This window comes from Thunnus maccoyii, chromosome 19 (genome assembly GCF_910596095.1).
Source record: "Thunnus maccoyii chromosome 19, fThuMac1.1, whole genome shotgun sequence".
NCBI lineage: Eukaryota > Metazoa > Chordata > Actinopteri > Scombriformes > Scombridae > Thunnus > Thunnus maccoyii.
This window is the reverse complement of record NC_056551.1, coordinates 8,639,301-8,662,974: the sequence shown is the minus strand read 5'-3', so window position 1 is coordinate 8,662,974 and position 23,674 is coordinate 8,639,301. Positions and strand designations below refer to the sequence as shown.

Here is a 23,674-nt window from a genome sequence, read left to right as displayed (position 1 = left end):
GTCACTGAACATTTTACGATCAGTCTAAGGAGCATGTTTTGCAAGAATCAACAAATGGGCTTGCTTTTAAAACGACAGCTGTACACTTTTTCCAGTTTGTCCACTGCATTTTGAAAATAAGCCCAAGGGTCAGTGATTTTTCTCAATTCAAGGTGCAGGTAATCAGCATTGTTACTGGTACTAAGATGTTTTTATCCACCAAAGTCAATATTCTGTCTAACAAATGTGCTGTATATAAGAGAAAGAGAGAGACATTAAACAGGAAAGGTTGTATCCGACTACCTACCCGACTGATTTTCTTTTTTCTCTCTCCCTTTCGTCCTCTCACTATCTTTCAGTTTAAAAGTTTATTTGGCGTGAGTTGATTTATGTCACAATGAAATTAAGCTAAATGTATAAGAGGCAGGTGTAACCCAATAGCAGTAATGTTAACACTCTATGCTCTTTGCTCCTGTGAGACAAACCTCATTACCAACGCAGCAATAATCTTCTTTATAGGTATAATTACCAGTTAGATCACATACACACACACACACACACACAACTGTTCTTATAACAGCTAGGACCTATGCCTCTTCTCCTCAGTGTTCATGCAAAAAGCCTGTATGAAACTGGGAAAGTTGGCCATAGACTTTAGTCCCACTGTGGGTATTTTTAAATAACTGCACTCAGGGGAAGGGAAACTCTACAGGACACAGAGTACAGATGCATATCATACAGATATTGGGAGTTGGATGAAATATTCTGTATTTTATAGATTCTACACAGATTAAACACGGTAGATATTTATACAATTGGAGTTTGGTGTTCAAGAACCTGACTGGCCTGCAAATAGACTTGACCTCAATGCCATCAAACACTTTTTGGACTCTGGGCCTGGCCTTATCACCCAACATCAGTGCCAGACTCTATTATGGCTGCTGTGGCTGGGAGTAAATCCCTTCTGCCAGGGTCCAAAAGCTTGTGAAAATCCTTCCCAGAAGACTGGAGGCTTTGATAGCAACATATTAATGCCCATGGTTTTGGAATGAGAGGTTCAACAATCACACTGAGGCGGCTATGGCTCAGGACGTAGAGTGGGTCACCCACTAATCACAGGGTTAGTAGCTTGATCCCCCACTGTTCCTGTCCTCATGTCAAAGTGTCCTTGGGCAAGATACTGAACCCCAAATTGCTCCCGATGGTCAGGCCAGCACTTTGCATGGTAGCTTGCTGCCATTGGTGTATGGATGGGTGAATGAATGAAAAAAAACTGTTAAGCGCTTTGGACAAAAGCATTATATAAATGCAGCCATTTACCACATTTGGGTGTAATGTTCAGGTGTCCACATACTTTTGGCCATGTAGTGCTTGCAGCTCTCTGTAGCATAAAAGCCAGACAGATGTCGAAGTACAAGGCACGGCCTGCTGCACTTGCGCTGAAAATTTTGAATTCAAACAGGTTATAACAGATTAGTTTTTTATCTATTAGTCAAACATTAGTTCAAATTTTCAATAAAAAGTGACAGCCTAAAGTCTAATCAGCTACTATAAGTGAAATCACCTGTGTGGGGGTAACCGTAACAGAGAATTGTGGGAGGCTTTTCTCCAATGCAGTGCCACATAAGCTGGTGAGGTGGATGTGTAAAATTGTTCTTTGTACAGTTGTAAAGTTAAAAAAGTAATAAAACTGTAAGTGTGCATCTCTCCTGAAAAACCTTGACCAGAGGAGGCCATCAGTTTTACCATCCCTTACTGCACCCCCTCTCTCTTTATATGACCACAGCATGCTCTGTCTCCCTGACTCGATGACTCCCTGACCTGCAGTCTATCTTTGTCTCAGTGCTGCATCGCCACGACCCACTGAGTCAGTGGAAAACTCATTTAGGCCTAATTACATGGGCCCGGCTTCTGCCTCTCTCTTACTTTCTTTCACTGAAGAGGTACTTTCTTTCTTTCACCCCTTCTCTTTTCTCCTTCACTCTCTCACTGTCCTTTTCTCTTTGCTCTCTCATTTCTCCTCTCCTTGTGCTCCAGTTACCAGACCAAGGTAGCCCTGCACTACCAGCCAGCCAGAACACACACACACACACACACACACACACACACACACACAGGACATCCAACACTCTCGTGTGGCCAAGAGGCCACAGGTACACAGATACAAAGGCTTTTAGATGGTGCATTGTTATTTCCTCAGGGTCAACCATAGGTTAGGGCCCAGTCTTAATTAGTTGACATAACTTATACATGATTACCCCTCTTCAGGTCCTATAGCCCTAAAACACACACACACACAGTGCCTTTCTACGACCTAAAGCTAAGAGGTAAAGAGAGTTTCTCCACACACATATCTCCTGTCCCCTAAGCATGACCCACTTAACCCTGTCCAGGAAAGAAACACACCAGAGAAGAGTACACACACACACACACACATCAGGCTGCATGTATAAGGTTTAGAAGTGAGGGGTCAGGTAGGTGAAATGTAAGGAACCCTGGGAGGAACCTTACCCCAGGACGTCAGACAGCACAAAAACAACGTTAGAAATTAAGTCATATTAATGATAGATGACAGTCTGGGGTCAACCATCAGGTCATATGTCGAGACCTACGTTGCTATGTCACCAGGAATCAAAGATGGCAGACAGGGAGAGTCAAGTGTGTTTTTGAAAAACCTCCCCCGTGTGTCACAGGTAGGTAAAGATAGATATAGAAATCAATAGCCAATTAGTTGAAGAATTTGAATCTATTCATAAATAATGTGTTTGCAAAATAGCGTGTTTGAATGTATAGGCTAATATTCATAAACAATATTGTTAACAACAGCAATCCTAAGAATGCATCTTTTGGAAATGGTGCAGTCTAATTTCTTTCTTCATAATTACACTGAACCTGCTATTATTTTTCTGGACCAACCAACATCATGTTCATATGAAATCTATAATACACTGTAGGCTCACTTTTGCAATGCAACTGACTGTAATTTACAAAACTGAATCACCTTCATAGTTATTGGAAAGCGTTTTGCATTTGCAGCCACTACACGAGACGGTATGGTTACAGCACGTCTGATCAATATCTAGCCCATAAAGCAGACGCCACAGTCACAGGAATTAACATGCTTGTGTCTATAAACCATTCAGAAACATAAACATAAACTGAAATCCGTTCTGCAACCACAGGAGATAAAAATGACTGCCACCATTACCAGTCTATATTACACTTCCAGAAAGTTTACGTACACTCAGGATATGGTATTAATTTGTTTGGGAAATGCTTACTGCTCTGTACTGTAATAGGGCTCGGGGGAAAGGATGAGATCCAAGGCCAAACCGTAAGGAAGGAGGGCGAGCATCAACAACAGCAGTTTAATGATGCTCTGGTAATGGAGCGCAAGCGGATCACTTAGAAAAAAACGGACTCACTCAGGCAGGCAAAAACCACACTTTGCACATAAACGGCAATGCACGTGCACTAACACAGATGCATATGTAAAAACCTGGTGGCTCCCCAAGAATTATGCTCATTGACGCATGAGCAAATCCAGACAGCTGAGACACAATAACAGATACACACATCCCGCAATCCGGCAAATGAAAACTAGCCATTTTGTAAATTTGGTACATTTACATCATAATGATATCAATTATATGAACAACAACCATACACTCACGGTCTCTTCAATCTAGTCCACCAAACCTTTTAACTGCCAAGGTTTGTAATGTGTTTTAATGTGTATGAGATGTTTAAATGTAAGGCCGTCATTTCACTAAGTAGCCTGCTGCACTGTGCACAAAAGGGTTTGATTTTCCACTCGCGGACAGTAAACAAATCTAAATAATTCAGAGGGAGAAAATAACTTTTTATTTATTTGTTTTTTATTTATCAATTACTGTTTCAAGGTTGCAATCCAAAGTCTTTGTGTGTGTGCATGTGTAGAAATGGAAATACAGCATAACGGTGAGCCTCTGAGGTAGAGTCACAACAAGATTGGATTCATCACATCCTTATTGTTTATCTGTTTATCTGAATTTGCTTCTGCTTTTTGTCAAAAAAGAGGAAACCCTTATGATCAGACCTTTTAAATCCAGGTTATGACTGATAAGGGTGTCAGTCTGTCATTAAATAACTGAAAGACTTTGATGCTAAAAGATATATCCATCTCTTGAAAAAAAAAAACTCAACTAATTAAATAAATAGACAGATTTGACAAAATTAAACATATTACAGTGTCAAACAATGCACGTTACACCCCTTAAAAAGTGTTCTGTTTATAGTACAATGTTAAAGGTTGAAAGGTAAGTTTTTAACACACCTGAATAATCTGATACAACAAAGATATTATTATTTAGAAATTAATATAGAATAATATGTTCTGTGTCAAAAAATTAAAAAAATTAAAAATTGAATGGTACTGACATGTTGGTATGGGTTGAAAATGACTGTAGTTTAATTGTCAAAGCATATCCATATCCCCAAAACACATTTTTCTAAATTAACATATTCACAGATTAATAATCATACAGACAATTTAGAGTAGTATGAGCACTGACCAAATTGATCCAATCTAATAAATACACGGGCTGTGTTTCATTAGTGTGCTTCTACCTCCCTCTACCGGCCATTCATGTGTATTACACCCAGCAACACTTCAATGTGCAATATTTTTGTGCATCTCTACACTCACTGAATTGCTCTGAAGAATTGTAAATGCAGCCCTGATTTGTAATTTCACTGTGTGCAATCATATTTAATGAAAACATCTGGTATCCCATGGTGGAAATAATAGAAAGAGCTGCGTATAACCTAAGAGCCTCAAGTGTTCAGTGTTTTAATTAAGTGTAAGTTTCTGCTGGGCTATATGGAAATTCGTGGTTTACCTGAAGTTGGCTAATGTCGCAGTTTTAGCAGCAGGCCCAAACAGGTGTGTCGTCCTTCAAGTTTTGTGGATAAACTTAGTCCGAAGGCAGAAAACAACCTTGAGATAATTTCTTGTTAGATCGGGGAGGTAGACAGTCATGGTTTATGCTATAGGGGCCCCAGCTAGTTTAGGTTAAACCCCAAATGTCAGCTCAAAATGGCCGCGAAAAGTACCTTTACGCTCTTCTCACGTAAAGGTACCTGGCCCCCTAACCAAGCCCCGCCCCCTGTCAGTGCGTCATTGGTAGATTTAAGACCAAACGTCAAAGTAATATATTAGCACAGACATTTAAATTTCATCAGCTTCAGTGAGGAGAAATTTTCAATTCACTGATTGAAAAATACGAGAATGAAGGCCAATTCTACATTTACATGTATTGTATTTGTATGAGAAAACGTAGCCTATTTCCTCCATGATAAAATGAGAGCAAGGGAAATATCTACATATAAGGATGTCAGATAAATTATAAGAGATAGTGGTAAATGGGCAATCTTCATAGCCAGCTATTTCTATCAAGGTTGATTTGTGACATGAAAGAAATAGTGTTCAATTTTGCATTTATCAGAGGAATAAAGGTAGCAGTGCTTCTATTGTAAAGCTCTGATAGACAAGTTCTGCTGCCAGATACACCTGTAAAGTCTTGTAATGAATGTCTTTGACTTTGGGTACATATGCCGCTTATGCTGGCCTGAACTGACAGCTTCTGCGAGAAGAAAACAGAATTCCTTGTACTAGATACCTATTGACACATGGCTTTACACTGCTGAATCAAAATGGGAAAGGCAAGACATCATTTCCAGTTGAATTAAAACAGCTTTATTAGTGTACACTGTAAGAAGTTGTCTGTATATGCAGAATAGCTGGAAAGCCTATGAAGATCATCATCAGTGTTTGAAGACAGAAATCCTAACAGCTTGTTGTCTAATGGAATATGATCTGTGGATAGCAAGGAAAAGAAACAGCATGTAAGGTAAAAATGAAAGCACAACTATACAATAACATCACTAGGGACAGAAACTTCACTTTCTCCAAAAAGCCGATTTCTTAGAAATCCATCAGAAAGAGGCTCATTTGGGAATACACAATTGTCCATCACAAAAGAAAAAAAAACAACAATATGTGACCTGTATATAGCAATGTGGACCCTTACAACGTGTAGATGGAGCCTACATGAAACCTCATTTGGCCTCATCTTGCAATTCAAAAACAGACTTTTCAGGAAGTGAGAAAAGCTAGTTGGTTTAAAGAAAAAAAAAATCAGATACAAAGGCTCTTGCTGGACCCTGGAAACTCTCATAGAACTGTAAAATCAGAAAAAAGCGATGTATAAATGTTTCTGAGTATACAGTCCAAACAATCAGTGTCACTGCATAGAACAAACATGTAGGTTATTATTGATACAACAACCGTAAGGAAACATTACATTTAAGCATGTGTACTGACCTTGGCATTGAAAACTCCAGTCAACTTTTTCCTTAATAAGTGAAAAAAAAAGACAGACTGGGAAAAAGACAGGACAGGAGGACAGATAAATACACATACAGGGAGACAAACATCCCTGTTGTTGGATACGAGTACAATCGAATTTGACCAAGGTGAACGCTAGATGAATGAAGAAAACGGTTTTCACTGAAAAAGTGTGGCTCACTTTGTCCTGCAGGACTAGCATTTACTTTTGAGATTTTGAAAACTGTCAATCATTCAACTTGGTCCAAATGCCAAAATACGTCCCCTTGTAGGAGAGGGTGTCATCTCAAAATGTGAGTGTGTTTAGTGTTTACATGCACCGACATCATGTTTAGACCCGTGTCATGTTTTGGTCACGGTTTGGAGAAAGTGAAACAAGATATCTGGAATGTGACAGTATGAGTACACACCTAGTCCCATTTACATATATTTACATGTCCCACTTAAAATCCCATTTATCATAATATATCCATAACATTCTGCTTATGTGTTTAATGCTGGGATACACATGAGCAACGCTCTTACAGTAAAGAGGCCTTGACTAGGATATACTATCCTGTGTGCATGTAAACACACTCACGGCAAATTAACAGTGTATAACCAAACAGTCATGAGAATCAAACAGCTGCAAAGCTGTAATTGGAGGCAGTTTTCACACTGCGTACTGGAATGTCCTATGTTGCTTAAGAAAGACAGGATTCAATACCATCCAAACTTACAACTTTAAAAATTAATACCAACTGCTGTGATATTGAAACATAATTCTGTATTGCCCAGTTGTTGGATTAAATCCTAATATCTTAAAAAGTCAGTATCTTCTATCATAATTTTTTGATGGCAATGGTTTACTGAAAATAGAAACATTTTTAGACAGATATCTTGATTTGTAGAGCCATGCAACTAATCAAACCCCCAGAGGACTGAAGCAACTTTCAATTATAAGTCATAAAATTCAATAACTGTAAGCTGAAGCTATTAGGTTTTTGACACAAATGATCTGCAATGTACAAGACATGCATGCATTCAGTCTTTGGGACAGCACTATCATAATTTGGGTCACATTCTTAGAAACTAGCTTTTTAGATGGCTATAATATGTGATAGATTCCAAAATTCCCCTACCACATTTACTGTTTTAGCAGCCAAATTACATTTTCAAAAATCAAAAGAAAAGAAATATTGCTATATATTAACTGGTAACTCTAGAAGAGTATGGTAATTATGATGACTTGGCCTCAAAGTCATTAAGCACACAATTTGAACTAACAAACTGTTTTCAGTGATACGTTCAGTGAAAATGTTACATCCTATGCTACATACTTCATAAATCATCGTCAAGCTGCAATCATTTCAAACAGAGGGCATATTTTAAAAAAAGATATTGAATTCTAATAAAAAGGAAGAAAGCATTGAGGATTTTAAATAGATTTATATATAAAAAAATACATGAAAATACAAAAAAATGTAGCTAAAAGAATGTGTAAAGAAAATAATAACTGTGCAGTTTAACTAGCTTGTTTAATACTTAAAGCTTTAATACTTGGAGTTGAAAAGACTTGGAGTCTAAAATACCGATGTAGGTACCAGCTGGCTTTTAGATCAGGGCAAAAGGTCTAATTAAAATCAAACAAATACTCCAGACGCTTTTGAATAAGCCAATTCTCACAATATAAGGACAAAAATCTTTATAGTGAATATACTAAAAATATGGAAGATTTCTTTTTTTACTTCACTTCCATTGGGCTTTTCAACATTCCTATCTGTACATTTCAAAGCATATCTTGCTGTACTTTACATCAAAAGGCAACTTTCTTGTAGCAATAATAAGGGTGCATAATTTGGGGCAGTGCAAGTACAGTATAGAGGCCATTTTTAAAAGTCACACACTGCAGGACTTTTCCTATCAATACAATATCAATAATGGGGAAACCGTGTGTCAGTCCAAGCATATAATCAAGAGAGACTTGTGGAATGTCTTCATCAGTGAAACATAGAGTGATGGGTGTTAATCTTCGTGTCTGTTACACAGCAGGGGGCGACATTGCGGCTTAGACTCTTGCATTTATACAGAGCCCTGAATATCTCCAAGTCCTACAAACAACTCCCCTTCATAAAACCAGATGATATAATGGTAAAAAAAGTTAATGCAGAGAATGAGAGAGCGTGAGAGAAAGAGTGTGCAGGAGGGAAAGCAGTACAGTGACATGTTGTACGCTCTTGCTCTGAGGATTCCTTAGCTTACTCATTCCAGTTATCTTCTGTGCTGGATAGCCATTGACCGCACTTTAAAATAAAAACTTCTCACAGAAGATTAAAAGACATCTTTGTTTCAGCTCTGATCCACACTCAAACATCTGCTCTGCTGCAGACTCGTGGTTCAAACATTTCACAATGAGGACATTTTTTTTGCTGTTATGTCAAAACAGAGATGTTAAAATAGTAAGTTAAGCGGTGAATGAATTGCTTAAGTGTGTCCGTGTTACAGTATGTGTGTGTGTGTACATGTGAACATGGGGGTATGTATCATTAATTAAAGACGTCAACATGTCACCACTCTAGGAGCTGAAGACCAATGCAGTCCAGCGTTATCAGGTCTATGATCATGACAGTGCTGGACTGATAAGGAGGAAATCATGAAAAGTGGAACTCTCAGATAAAAAAAAAAAAACTGAATGGAAGTTTGGTCACCGAAACCAAGAAACACTAAAAAAAATTCATATCCAGGCGTGAAGTTGACTTTGGTTGAACATGAGCCTGGAGTAGCAGTTCTGCTGTTGGTCAACCTTGTGTAAACGAAAAAAAAAAAATCTTGACACTGAATCAAGCTTGTGCTGTGGTAGGTAGGTAGTGAGGAGGCAAGATGTGGATTAGTGGTTGGAGAGACTGTCCTGTAACTAGAAGGTCACATGCTCAATCCCCGAAAAAACAGCCGCTGTCGTGTCACTGAGTTCTCTCCCGCTGTGTGTTCCTGGATCAGAGCCTCAGTCAAATACCAAAAACATTAATGTAGTCTGGTCCGTTATGACATCACTCTCTTGTCATTTTGATATTGCAGGGTGATTTCAATCATTAGGTCCGTGATTATTGGAATGTCAGCCTGACGTTGATCCAACAGAGCCAAAAGGTAATCAGGCCCACGGTGACATCACTGTTAACATTCCTCTATTGTCCATCAGTGATGTCATTCTCTCCTCTTCCAGGTCCATTGTGTAATCCTTTTTTTTTTTAATTTTTTTTTTTTTTATATATAATGATGTTAGTACATCAGTTTAAGACTGCATGGTGGTATCCTTTAGGACACACTGGTCAAACATTGTGAAATGTCAGTCTGACTTTGCGTCGGCAGCAGCAGAACCGTGTTTAGGACATACTGGAGCAACGCACTGATGGTGAACCCATCTGGGTCAACACCTTATCCAACCACTGGAGGGGGCCGTTGAGATGCAGCTCAATCCAACAAGGGGTGCTGGTTACTGTCTGACGTCTGGAGGGATAAAATACAGCATGTGAGTAAAGACAAACTTCCCACTAATTCTGTCACTCCAGCTGAGCCTAGAAGTGGTATGGCGTGTGATATGTTACGGGCCTATATTCATTATAATGTTAGTCAAAGCCCCAGTGGGTTTTCCAAAGATTGCAATAATTAAGTGTTGTTAAATATGTGAGTAGCAGTAGAGCATTTTTATTAAAGCAAAATGCAACAAATAAATACAAAGTGAATGGGAGCTTGCGTTGCCCAGGTCTGAGCAGATGATCAAATACAGCTGACTTCTCTGTGGTCCAGCCAAGCTTGGCCTGGGCTCCACAGACAGCGGGGGACACTGATTGTTAACCACACAGGCTACAAGGGGGCTTAACCCTGTCCAATGAGGACAAGCCAAAACACCCCCACAAACACTGCTGTCTGGCTCCTGGGAGAGTAAAACACAAAGCAGAGCCAGGAGCAGAACAGATGTTTGCTGGATGGCTTGTTGGACAGCCAGAGAGACAGAGAGATACAGACAAATGCCCTGTAATCTCTGACATTTTACAACAAAAGAGGAATACAATAGAGATTATACACATGCAGTGCAGATGGGAGCATGCACAAGCTCAAAAAAAAAAAACTATTCCCTTTCAAACTTGTTTACAGTCACTCTCTAGATTTTTATGTAAAGTTCCACCTGTATTAATTACATAGCGGGTGAGGCAAATGAAATGGTGTCAGGATTTAGATCATGTAATGTTGTATCTGCGCAAAGGAAGTGGTGATTCAAAATCTGAGGGATAAAACGCTGACAGAGCACTTTACTTATAGCCATCCATTCATCATGTATACTAGTAAAAGAGAGAATGATGTGCTAAGGGACGGACACACCTGTACTCTGCTCCCCAGCCCTTGACGAAGCTCATTCTGATGGTGCACATCCTGGTCAGCTGATAGACTGCCTCAAACCCCTGATTGACTGACTGGGCCAGCAGTGCAGCAAACTCCTGGTTGTTAAAAATCTTCAGATTACAACCTAAAAAGATAAAGGGGTTTGAGATTTAGGCAAATTGTCACCATCATAAACACCAGTATAACCAGGCACATTGTTTTTTGTTTGTTTGTTTTTTTGAATCACTCTATTTTATGAATGTGTGGAAGGTTGTTAAAAATAAAGTTAACCAATTACTGTAAAACAATGTGTGTTTTCAAAACCTTTGCCAATTCTGTGAACATAACTTAAAAGCACCGAGCAAAGGCATTGTGAATCTTGAGGTGTGGGTGTATTGTATTGTATGTCGGTGATTATCCTCCTCACGGATGACAAGTCAGACCCCTGAATGTCGTCGAGATCCTTGTGTTTCCTTTCTGTATAAATCTGTGCCTCAGTAATGATACTGTTCACACTGCTCATTTGGCCAGGAATGAAATGTTCAAAGTCACATGGGTACAGATGAGTCAGTGTGTGGGGGTGAGAAAAAAAAAAAAAAACAACTGTCACATTATGGAGGGCACCAGTGCTCTTCCTCAAGCTTTATTTCATCAATATCGGGTGAAGCCAAGTCATTTTTCACCATTCAGTCAGGACTATTTTCATCATCAAGGTAAATCATTATACACTGACTGTTAGAGTTGTTGTTTGTTGGTGCAGACTCTTATTCAGGCTGCCAGATAAAAATTTTAAGAGTTCGATCCACTTCTTTTTAAGAGTATGAAAGTGGAACCCAGTAGACACATATGAAATATGGAATGCCCAATTTAAAAGAAGGCTAAAAAAAAATGTCAACACTGCAAAAACACTCACTTCCCAGTTTATTAAGTACGCCTAGATAAAAAACTAATGCAGTATGATACAACAGCACTGCAGTAAATCCTACCTTCATGAAGGTTACGATGTTCAGTTTTTATTTAATCTGTTTTAGAGGTCTTCATTTATTTTATGTTCATTTTGGAGGCTGTAGTTTGTGGTGCTGATGAACTGCAGTATGCTGAGGCTTGTCTAATATTTTGTCCACCTTATGAATGAGGGTAGACTAAATATTATAAAAACCTCTCTGAAATCTGAAAGATTATAACCTTCATGAAGGTCAGATTTTTGCAGGACTGATGTATTATACTGCACGAGGTTTTATCTAAGTGCACCTAATAAACCTGCATGTGAGTGTGTATCTATTAGAATAACATGTTTTTCCCCCAGTTGTTTTGCATTCATCTCATGAGGAAGAGATGGAATTCATGTGTTTAAACCTGGTGGTATTTTGCAGACTGTGGCAGGGTGCCAGCCGTATCGCTGGTTGCAGTTGGGACTCTGGACAAAAATGGCACTGTCGCTGAGGCACTCGGCGAACACCTCCCCTCCGATGTAATATAACCTCACACCACGACCTGCAGAGTGTGAAACAGGAAAAATGGGAAGATTAAGGTACAAAAGACATAAATCATGAAGAAGGCCTGTGTGTTTTATAAATGAAAACTATGTAAGTGTGGCACATGCAACCACCAATTTAGCAGTATGTCTATTTCAAATTTAAATTTAAAAAACTCCTGATGTGAAAACTACTGTACTTTTCACTGGCTTGACATCTCAGAGCCTTGATCTTTAATGATAATGATCTCCAAAACTTCCTTCACCTTTATAAGTTTCCTCCTCTGTATAGATACTGCCAGCTTTGCTCAAACACATAAGTGTGAAGAATCTGAGAATAACTAATGCTGAAAAGGCGTGTGTGTGTGTGTGAAAAGTGTATGTGTGCACTTATGTGTACCTATATGTCTCCTTGTCATTTCAACAGTTGCATTCCTGTTAACATTGCTGAGAAGCCCTAGACAGAAGCGTTCGGAGTTGGAAGGGTCAGTAAATCCATCCACAGTCAGAGATGGCTGTGAGGCGTGGAACGTCTCTCCCACCCGCTGGTTTAACTCGTAGTAGGCTATAGAGCACCAGAAAGCTGGTTCACTGTAGGTAACCGGTTGAAGGTCTGAAAAGAAAAAGTATACATAGAAAACTCTCTGAATGTTCTTTTGAAATCCCTGTTTTCAAACTATTTTATTTTCTTCAATAGCTTTTCTAGACCTTAATTTCTGGTCTGAATTTTAAGATTTCGGTCCATTCTCAGTAAGACAGATTATAATGTAACTTGAGCCAAAGCTCAATACTACTCATGATTATAAAGTCCAAGTATATAAATAAGTATTTTCCCACTATTACAACTAGCTTGGGTCAACAATTAATCACATTCCTGCACATTTTTAAACTTCCAAACCTATATAGTAACTTCCAATATAATGGAGAAAAAAAAATCTTACCCAGGCCGTGACTGACAGGTGACAAGGTGTTTGGTGACAGTTCTGCTGGTGAGCCTGTCAGAAAACAACACACACAATACTAATAAGGAATAGACATAACACAGTACACCTTCTTATACTCTGTATTACATTCAATGTATAGATTAACTGTGTTGTTGACCGCTACTGTTAATATTACACAGAACTAATTGCGGTGTGTATGTTCAACTCTACAATGAAGTGTGTTCCTCAGCACCAAAAAAAAAAAATCCTTTGAGTATAATTTAAAGAAGTGGAGTCAAAACTGATCCTTGGACCCTTACAGTGCATCTTTTCTCAACCAGTGAGATAAACAGCAGCATGCATACTAGCACAACGCTAAACTAGTCTACCTGATTCCATACTTTGATTCATCTGTTGGTCGCTAGTCTCTCCATCTTCACTGATATAGCCAGGTGGAGGAGTCTCTGTAAAAAAAAACAAAAAAAAAAAACACAACCACCAGAAAAATGCAGTAAGAATACATTTCAAACAATACACTGCTGCACATAACGAGAGAGAAGTGAAGTGTTTGTGTGCTCTAAGTCAACATGTGGTTATGTGTGTATGACCACATGCAAGGTGGAAACCTACCACTAGGCTGACCTCAGTTTGTGTACTCAATAGTATAGTAATAAGTAACAGTAAGCAGTCACCCTATGGAGGTCAGTTAGGTAGTTTTACCTTTAATAAGCTTTCTATTAAAAAAAAAATATAAGTCTATCTAGCTTGTTTTACAGCCAGAGTAAGAGGTGAATGTATAGGACTTCTGATATGGATGAAAAAAAAAGTTATACTTCCCGTCCTGCATACAGACCTGGTATATAGTTATTAGGAGGATCTATGCCAGCAGGGAAATTTGTGTTCTCAGGAATGGAGTTTGTAAAGTCATCTAGAGGTGGAAGCTCTGTCAAAATCTCTGTGTGGCGTGGCACCAACACCGGAGGCAGAACTGGAGACAAAAGGAAGTGTCACTGACAAAGGCAAATATGATTTACAATACAAATCAAAATAGTTTGTGTACTTTTTTCTAAGCAGGTCTACTCTTTCAACAACATTCCGCTTCTTTTACACACACAAAAAACATCTAGACTGGTTTCCATAACACAAACTGGCAAAACTACAAGTAATAATGAAACTACCAATAAATTGGAGTTGCCATGATCACTTGGATTTTGGACATTGTTAGAGGGCAGCTTGAAGATCAAATCTTGCAGTACTCTGAGTAAAAACTATTTCAAAGACACACACACACACACACACACACACACACACACACACACACACACACACACACACACACAGAGTTCTCAAGGATCATTACCCGGCGTCTCCACTCTCTGGTAATGGTAAGGATTGACACACACTTCATCCTTCTTAAGGTTGAAGGCGTACTGGCAGGTTTCAATGGCCCTCAGCTCATGGTGGCTGTGAAGGTCGGGCCATCTCCACAGGCGACAGTAGATGACGTGGGGCAGGCCCTTACGGTGAGACACCTGAAGACGCCCGTCCAGTGACCTGAGAGGGTTGGGGGAGAGGATGGCTAACAGTTCAGTGATGTGCCCAAGTCAAGTTGACAGGAGGCTTTTAGCTGCAGGGATACTTAAAAGTTTGTGTTTTCTTTAGTTTCTGGTCTGGTGTCTGCAAATGTGATTATAGGTTTTTAAAATACAATACAATACAAACAAACAGGAGTAAACAAGAAAGGCCGCCAACTCGCCAACCAATGGTGTGCAAGACGCTGATGGTGTTTTATTGCATAACCTTGTTTTGTGAGACTAATCAGCACAGTTGCAAAGAGCAATTGCACAGTCAGAATGACTTCTGAAACTAGTGCTTTGAAACTAGTACCTTGCAAAAACAAAACACTATCTTTTTCTAAATCAAGTCTATAATTGACTAACCTCGTTTTACAGCAAAAACAAATCTTTATTATTGACGATGACAAAGCATCACTGTGGAAATCCTGATGAAGCTCATTTTTATTTGTGTATTTTGAGGAGTAATCAATACTACAATTTAATCTCATAGTAAAGACAGTGAACATCCCTCATATTATGTCATTAATATAATAGATTTTTGCCTATTGCAACTCCTAACTGCTGAATTCACTTATTAAACACACATTTTTATTGAAATATAGCTTAATTATTTCCTTATTGCCTATATTATATTATACTACTGGCATAAGGATGAATTCCAGTTATCTTAATAAATAAACAGAAACGACCAGACAAGCCAGTGTGTAGGGAAACTGTATAACGCTGTATGATTACAGAAAGACAGATAAACATAAAAGCGACATGTGAGCATTACCGTTTCTACTGCGTAACCTTTGCAGCAATGAAGACATGTACAGTAATTGTTTACTCTTTGTGTGTTTGTGTACATGTGAGTGTATTCACCTGCTGTGGTCAGGGTATCCATACATGCCTGCAGAGTCCCACTGCTCTATCGTGTGGCCTGAGCCTAGACCCCATAGATCTGAGCAATTGCTACAGACAAACAAACAAACACACACGCACGCACACGCATACACACACACGACATGCACACACAAACACACAAGACAAGTGCAAAAAAGGATAAAAATAAAAGCGAACAGATGGTAAACTTGAGGTGTTTCGTTCAAAATTAGGATGTAATCACAAATGTATACAGTTGTTCTCTTATTGGCATGAAAGAAGGAAATGAAAAGATTCCCCCCTCGCGCTCTACAATAAGAGAGGCCAACTGGATGACAGGTGATCATGTGACAAATCCAAATATTACAGAAAGTGATGTGGTGCAATCAAGTGGTGCAGAAGGCTAGATAGGATTGAATTTTTTGCAGTCTGCAACTTTTAAATGGTATAATGGTGAAGATAAATTCATCTTCTGAAATAAAATCTCAGAAAGTAGCAGGTTATTAATAATCATTTAAATTAGTTTGATCAATTTATATTTAGCTGGACCATGTCATTTTTATTCTGGCAACACTTGACACACAACCGTCATTTAATACTGAAAAAGCATGTGTCTGATCATTTTACTTGGGTTTTTTGGGGGGTGCTTTAAGGTTAAATAAACTCCTGCAATACCTGATTGCACATTCATATCTAAACGACATACATGTGATTCACAATTTCTGCATATTGTTTTTAAGACATGAGGAGACGTGCAATGTATAGCGACACACAGGAATCACACTTCCTAAATCACACAGGAAATATATGCATGTACAAAACAATGATATGTGAATGAGGAAATAAAGACATTCAATAAACCACACAAAATGTGTCAAGACGTAACCACAGAAAAAACAGATACAACACAAATGTGTGTGTAGTGTGTGAATGAAAACTCCAACACACACATCCCCACTGTTGCTAACTTGTTCTATAAAAGTTCTCATGATTTGTCTGAGAGGAGATTCTGCTGTCTGATGAGAGGTAAGTAATTGCCAGACCTGTCTCTACAAGACCTGCTATCTCGACACTTATCAGCCTACTCTAAGAGTTCTACAACTACAAGCCCCGTGTATACTATCTCCAGACACCGCTAATGTCTTGCCTTCTTCCTTTCTCACTTAAAAAGGTCACCAGCACAGCCCCTGCAGTGTTCTGAGCGAGACTTTCGATCCTCATCTACTCTTCGCCCTGGATGAAAGCTAAATGGCTACAATCTTCGGTTAAAGTGGTCCAATTATCAGGGAGGAGAAACATTAATAAATGATAGAAACTGAAAACAGTAGAGCAAAACAGACATAAAAAGGAACCACCATTTGTATGCAGTAAAACAAACAATGAAGCCTTTATCTCTTTCTGAGGTCATCCAGATTTCCGTCACCACTTGAAAAGCCACCCATGCTTGCTATCTATAGACACAGCTGAGCTTTTGCACTCTTCCTCTGTCACATTTCCTACCTCTACTCAAACAGACATCTACAAAGCCCAACACCTGCTATCTCCTGACAATCCCCAAGACATCCTTCAGACAACCTCCACCATCACCCAAAAAAAAAAAAAAAAAAAAAAAGCTTTTCTTTATCAACCTTACTTCCCTGTGTTCAAAGGGAAGTGAGCTGTGCATCAAAGGGCTGGAATGCTATCTGCCAGTGCTGTCGAGAAGTACATGCAGACCTTTTGATTCCGGGGCCAGGGCTGCCTGTAACATGTAGCTATTTCAACCAAGCCACCATCGGTGTGTGAAAAATTTTGGTATTGAAAAACAGTTTCTCTAGACAATTTCTGGACAGCCATATTCCACTTTGAACTCATTAATTCCACTTTAAAAATGTTTCCAACTTTTGTCATGTTGACAAAAAAGCATATAGGTCACTATGAAGTTCAGCTCAGTTTAGTCCGAACCCTGAAATCCTGACATAAAAAAAATAAAAATTCCTAGACTGAGGACAGTGACAGTATTCAAGCGAGCAAGAACCACCATCACCTTATCAGCACCACTAAAGAAGCTATCTAGCCTACATTCCTCAGGGTGAAGAAACAGAAAGAGGTCTGGCATCAGACACTTCCCCTTCACACAGCTTTACTTCTTCTGCCCTTTTTAATCCTTGTTATATACTGTTCAGCATACAGTGTATAGTGTGTGTATATATATATATATATATACACTACAATACAATGTCATCTTGGATACATATCTCCTGTATTTTAACTGCTTCATACTTTATTTAGAGAGCTTCACAGCACTCACATGTACTGGGAGTTACCAGCAGTACCAGCATAATTATCTACTGTGAGTCGAGTTGCTCCACTGAACTGCTGTGACCTGAGCCAGCACTGATGCCCTCCCTGGTTGAACTCCATAACTGTAAAGACATTATGTAGCATGCTGATGCATAGTGTAAAATCCACACACAGTATGCATTATGACGGCAATGTGATTACATCTGTCTGCCCTGAGACAGCAACCCGAACAGAGTGCATTACTGAGAAAGAATTCACCCACTACAAACATCCCCTTCAGATAGAGCTAAAAATAAACACAGGCAGTACATTAACATCACCTCAGCTGACCCCTCCATATGTATTTCTTATACATATCTTGCCACTTTGCTGGCTTCCCACCTGATTCACATAGCCTGTGTAAAGAAAATTAGTTCAATGCAATGCCGTAGAAGCAGATAAATGATCAGACCGGGTCGCATCGTAATACCATGTGTGTAAATAAAGTCTTGATTCACATGTTTGTTCCTGTCTTTCTACTGAGGAAGCACGGCGGTGTGGTGATCAGGAATAGCATCCTTCTGTGAAAGATCATGATTCAACACATCATTTTAAAATCCAGCTGCCCTGCTGAAGTGTCCTTGACCAAGACACTAAATCCCCATCGGCTTCTGGTGAGCTGATTTGTGGCCAGTATAAGTGAGGCATAAGAAAAGACTGTTTCCCTGCAAGAGCGAATTATGTTATTGATATTCTATAATTTAAGGAAACTAAAAGAAAGACAGAGAGAGAGAGAGAAAGAGAGACAGAGAGAGACAGAGTGAGAGAGACAGAGAGAGAGAGAGAGAGAGAGGGTAGATTACATAGAAAATTCGAGAAGGGAAGCTCATAAAATCTTCACACAGCAGCCTAGTTATCTCCCCTTTCTGCTGATCCTCAGTCGATTGATTGACGTTAATCACATGCTTCTCATGGGGCTCCCCTGACTTTGCCACTTTTTGTCATGATAAGGTTTCACCTGGTCTGGTGACTTGGCTCGTGTACCTAATCATGCGACACAGGAGATCTCTATACTGCAAGACACATGACCTGTACCGTTCAGGCTCAGTATTAACAGTAATTAGCAGCTTTGGCTTTCAGCAAAATGATCACTTCAAAAGTGAACTCATCTACTCATACTAACTGTATTTTTCAAGTCTTACTTTTTTTTTGCTGTGAGAAAGATGAAGATATAATGTATTTTGAGTGTGAGTCTATTTTCAGAATGTACAGATATACAAATGTATGCACATTTTCTTCCACTGTGGTTTTGCTACTTTTCGAGCACCTTTGCAAGGACTCTGAGTTGATAGGAAGACACTCTTCACAGATCTCTTATCATACAAAGACATCAAGCACAGCACTGCACGTGCTTGTATTTTGAACTATTCCTTCTTTACTTCATTCTGTCTTCTTTCTATTGCTTTAGATTTTTTTAATAGTTTACAACCTCTTCGATCTTTATCATATAACAGTCGAAATATACATTATAATCCCATCAGTCATCAACAGCCTTTCATATTGCCTTGTCTCCATTCCTGTTTTTTGGGGTTTTTTTTTTTTTTACTAAAATCTTTATCTGCCTAACAAATGCAAGCTTTCCTGTTCTTTGTAGACTTTATCTCCAGGTAGACAGGCACCAATAGATCTCCAGAACACCAAGTACTTCATTAAGAGGACTGGCCAAGGCTAAGTTCTGATCCGCACACTTATTCAATTAGTCATTCATGCTGTCGTCAGTAGTTACACAAATGTGTGCCATGAGGAGTTACATTCTGTGTTTTGCCTTGAAGCAGAAAATGTTTATTTCCCCATAAAACATTTTTTAAATTTGTGTGTCATGAGTATTTGCAAAAAATGTATTCGTCCATGACATGAGTACTGTCGGCACCATTATTGAGTATTGTTGGACCCTTATACTTTATATGAAAACAGGTTTTAGACATATTGTCTTAAGTTATTAAATGTATTTTGATTCAGTTCCTCTAATCTTGTTCTAAATAGCACTTTCTAACAAGCTATGTCAACCTGTCTAATCAGTGTAATGGGATAAAAGGCAGTTCAGTAGGTTGTTGGTGCATAAGACCCTAACGAGGCTAGACACAGTGTGAACGCACAGCCGGGTTTTCTGCATATAATTAGGAATTCTGATGACGGAAGTCGACACAGAAAACAAGAAAAACTTTGGTTAGCATCATGTGTTGGGCGTCTGTTTCCTCCAATCAGGTTTCACTTCTGCTGCGTTGCTAACCTATGGCACAGCAGAATAAGGAAGTGGGCTTTCTGTTGCACAACAGAGACTTTTCTTTTGCACCCCTGTGGGTGCCTGTCACCCTCCTTCTTACTTTCATGTGTGTTGACACACTCTGTTGTGCTGATCTATATTGGTGGTATTGTGGTATACCAGTGCAAAGGGGCTGTGGATGTGTGTTTGTGTGAATATGAGCACGACTTGAAGTTACTGTGATAATGCTAGATTTGATATTAATGATTACTTTAGTTTCCAATTTTGAGAAATTTTATAGACTGAACATTATTATTCAAGAAAGAACTGCCATATTAATCTAAATTGTGTTTCTGTGTGTATGTTTAAAACTTGCTAAAGTACATGCATGTGTTTGTGTGTGTGTGTTGTGTCCAGCAGCATGTGGGTGTTTCACCTATTTATGTTGGCACACATTGCTATTCCCTGTGGCAATAGCCATGTTTTCTGTGTGTTTGTGTGTGCAAGTATATAGAGAACAGACAAATACAGGATGTGTGTGTGTGTGTGTGTGTGTGTGTGTGTGTGTGTGTCCTCATCTCACCTGGGTATGGTGACACACTTTGTCTTGCTGTTCTGCGTGCTGATGGCTTTCTCCAGCTCATCCAGCTGCCCCGTCTTCTTCAACTTCTTCACCAGGCTCTTCACAGCTTTTTCGCACCATTTCTCCTCCTGTCCTCCTCCGTTTTGCTCCCCTACTCCTCCTATTCCTCCTCCTGCTCCTCCACTCCCTGCTGGAGTCTTCTTCCATCCCAGGAGGCGTTTCACTACCGGGGGAGTGAAGGGAAGGATGGAAGACATGGTGGCTTGTGTATTTGTGTGTTTTTGTGGAACTAAGTGTGTTTTGATGCCCCTCTTAATCTGATGTAAAGAGAAAGAGGGAGGGGGGGGGAAGGAGGGGTTAACAGGTGATACAGGTGTTGGGCTGTACGTCCGAATTCCTACTTGATATATGTATGTATTTGTGAGTAATGTCTTGTCAGAACTAAGGCATTGGTCTTGAGGAGCCCTGGGAAGAAAATCAGATGGAAAGCACAGAATGTAGGTAGCGGAGAGGAGCACATCCAAAGAAACCTAAGCAACAGAGGGGAGAAAAGAGACAGCGCACTTCAACACCTGTGAACACAAAGACAGTAAAGAAGTGTGCATATAACATTTTCTTCTTTCTTCATTATGCCCACACATCCAGATTCGTGAACAGTTTTTTTTTTTTTTTGCCCAGAGCTATGACTATCATATTGATCTCAGCCCCCTGCTGCTAACTCTCCCACCACATATATTACAGCATGTCATTCAGGCACTCTGGCAGTCATAGTACTAAGCTGTTTAAATGTCACAACTGCTAGCCAATGATGAATGAATAAAGCTCTATTTTTCCTGCGCATTTCTGAAAGCTTTAATGATGGTTAGAGGAAGCAGATGTATCATTTTATATTTATAAAAACTTTCACTTGAGGCAACAGGGTGACACATGTCATATCATATAGGCCTATATTCAACCAACATTTCAGTATTTTGACTGTTGGAGTCATGTAGTTAACCTATATTTTCATGATTATTGATTTTACTCGAAATGATGGAGGGTGTGCATGATCCTGTGTGGCAATATAGTTTCTTTTCTTTACTAGGTCAACCTCTGAAACCTAAATGAAGACTACTTCAAGCAACTTTTCCACTGAGAGGAGAAAAATTTATGTCAATATCTATACTGATCATCTGCTAATCCCACCTATCCTATTATTGAAACCAGTGTTAACCCTCTCAGACAAAAGCTGAGCAGCGTCAGACCATGTTGAACCCTTTTTGGGAGCACGGTCTTCGAACCTTGTCTTGTTAATTAAACTTGCTGTCCCGTTCCCACAAACATTTGAGTTTCGCAGATCCTAACTCACTCAAAAGGGTTGTTTTTTTATCTCTATCGCCTATTTTGGCAGGTAAATTTCACTTTTTTTTAATTAATGGCATCTGACTGGAAACAGTGCTGAGAACAGCTAGTGAAATGTGGAATTCAATGGCCACAACATACACTTTACAATTTGTTCTGGGCGTTGACATGAGCATGCGTAACCGTATCCTATATTATAGCTCTCATTTTATCGCCAAGATCAATTTCCCAGCCTGATGAGAAAACACAAACATTCAGAGAGAGGAAAAATTCAGGATGGACCTACAGAGAATACTCAAATTGCATTAATAAATCTAATTTGAAAACATATCTGTTTCCCCTGGACCCAGTCCTCTCAAAACAGAAAGGCTTTTACTGTGTGTAGATTAGTGCAGCATATTCTTGATCAATGAGACTTAAATAAATACAGATAGAACTGCCCGGCGGTGCAGTTTTCTCAACTCTGCTGCCAGAGAGGAAGGGATAAACTGTCCTCGGCATGTTACTCTGAAAGTCCAAGCTCCTTCTAAGAATTAATTTCACAGGCTTAACCCTTGGACTGCTTAGTGCAGGAGTCTGAATGGCATTCAGAACAAGTCAGACCATTCTTGAAAATAATTAACTACAGTCTTAGTACCTGCAGCTGCTTGATTTGTCCAAATATTCAAGCATGCTATCCATTAGTGAGAAGGTTTTGATGCCAGCATAATAGACAGGGGCTGGGAAACAATAACGTACAAGTACAATACTGCAGGTTGGTCAATACCTCAAGTGGGCTCCTTGCAAGTGATTCTTCAGTCACATAAGTAAGCAGTTAAATTTAGGACTGTGGTTATTCCTCTTGCTAAAGGTTGATACACGGATATGGAGGAATAAAAAACAATTGCTGTGTAAGCTTTTCACATTGTACAGAAAGTCTTAATGTAAAAGGAACAAAAAGCACAAAACGTGCTGATATGGCTACATTGCATATATGTCTACTCGAAATGCTAACCATGGGGTTATCAGGGCCTTGTGGACAAAATAAGCAACGTTATTTTGTCTGGAAACCTCTCGTCTTTTTTGTGTGTGTTGTGAGAGAGAAACTGTCTGTTTTGGGTTACTACTTCTTCTCCGCAACCGTACACAACGCGGTTTGAAGAATAAGCTAACGTTAACGCTACTAACGGCGATTCAGACAACACAGCCAGTGGATGTAGACTTTGACAAAGCACCAAAAAAACCCCACTTCATTTCACTGGTGGATGTCAGTTGCTTTGGTGTAACGTTACAGATACAGTGAAAATAGTCCGGTTTCTTTTGTCTCGAATTGACTAATACCCCCCCCCTCTCCTCTCTGCCTTCTCCTCCCCTCGCCTCCAAAAAAAAAAAATTAAAAAAAAAAAGAGTACGAAAAAAATCCGCTAGCAAGCTTGCTACTTTGTGTCACAGACAAATAAACAGGTCTGTTTGCATGTTTTTGTCGCTTACAAATCATTGTTTAAAACACACTTACCCGCCGAGGAGGTGGAAAGGACGCTGGACGGTGAACGGTCACTCAGGTAGCTGTCAGAAAAGCCTGCTTGTTCATTTTAAATTCACCCGGAGAGACTTTAAACTGTATTTTTCACCTCCGAGCCGCCGGGATGATGGCCCCTCATTCAAAGCTCAACCAAACGTGTATC

At 39.4% G+C, this 23,674-nt stretch overlaps 2 protein-coding genes across 7 annotated transcripts in view; both read right to left on the bottom strand.

Annotated features, from left to right (window-relative positions):
- Positions 1–5,083, bottom strand: part of skor2 (SKI family transcriptional corepressor 2) — a 117,249-nt gene extending 112,166 nt beyond the window's left edge. For 2 of the 4 annotated variants that reach the window (XM_042395246.1, XM_042395249.1), the window contains exon 1: positions 4,860–5,083. The gene's annotated coding sequence lies outside the window, so the exon portion shown is untranslated. Of the gene's footprint in view, positions 1–1,299; positions 1,419–4,859 lie in introns of all 4 variants that reach the window. The other 2 variants (XM_042395248.1, XM_042395247.1) reach the window with 2 other exon arrangements.
- Positions 5,084–5,700: 617 nt separating this feature from the next.
- On the bottom strand, positions 5,701–23,664 carry smad2 (SMAD family member 2). 3 transcript variants are annotated; one of them, XM_042394693.1, is made up of 11 exons: positions 23,506–23,664; positions 20,670–21,199; positions 15,562–15,651; positions 14,481–14,674; positions 13,974–14,108; positions 13,522–13,584; positions 13,139–13,192; positions 12,598–12,810; positions 12,080–12,217; positions 10,724–10,868; positions 5,701–9,850 (listed from the first exon to the last, which is right to left on the bottom strand). In XM_042394693.1, exons 2-11 carry the CDS (start codon positions 20,924–20,926, stop codon positions 9,727–9,729), a joined length of 1,413 nt encoding a protein of 470 aa, XP_042250627.1. In that variant the 5' UTR covers positions 20,927–21,199; positions 23,506–23,664; the 3' UTR covers positions 5,701–9,726. The 3 variants fall into 3 exon arrangements, with proteins under 3 accessions (XP_042250627.1, XP_042250624.1, XP_042250626.1); XM_042394690.1 differs by having other exon boundaries at positions 13,510–13,584; positions 23,506–23,663; XM_042394692.1 differs by having other exon boundaries at positions 13,510–13,584; positions 20,670–21,134; positions 23,506–23,663.
- Between the last annotated feature and the right edge of the window lie 10 nt (positions 23,665–23,674).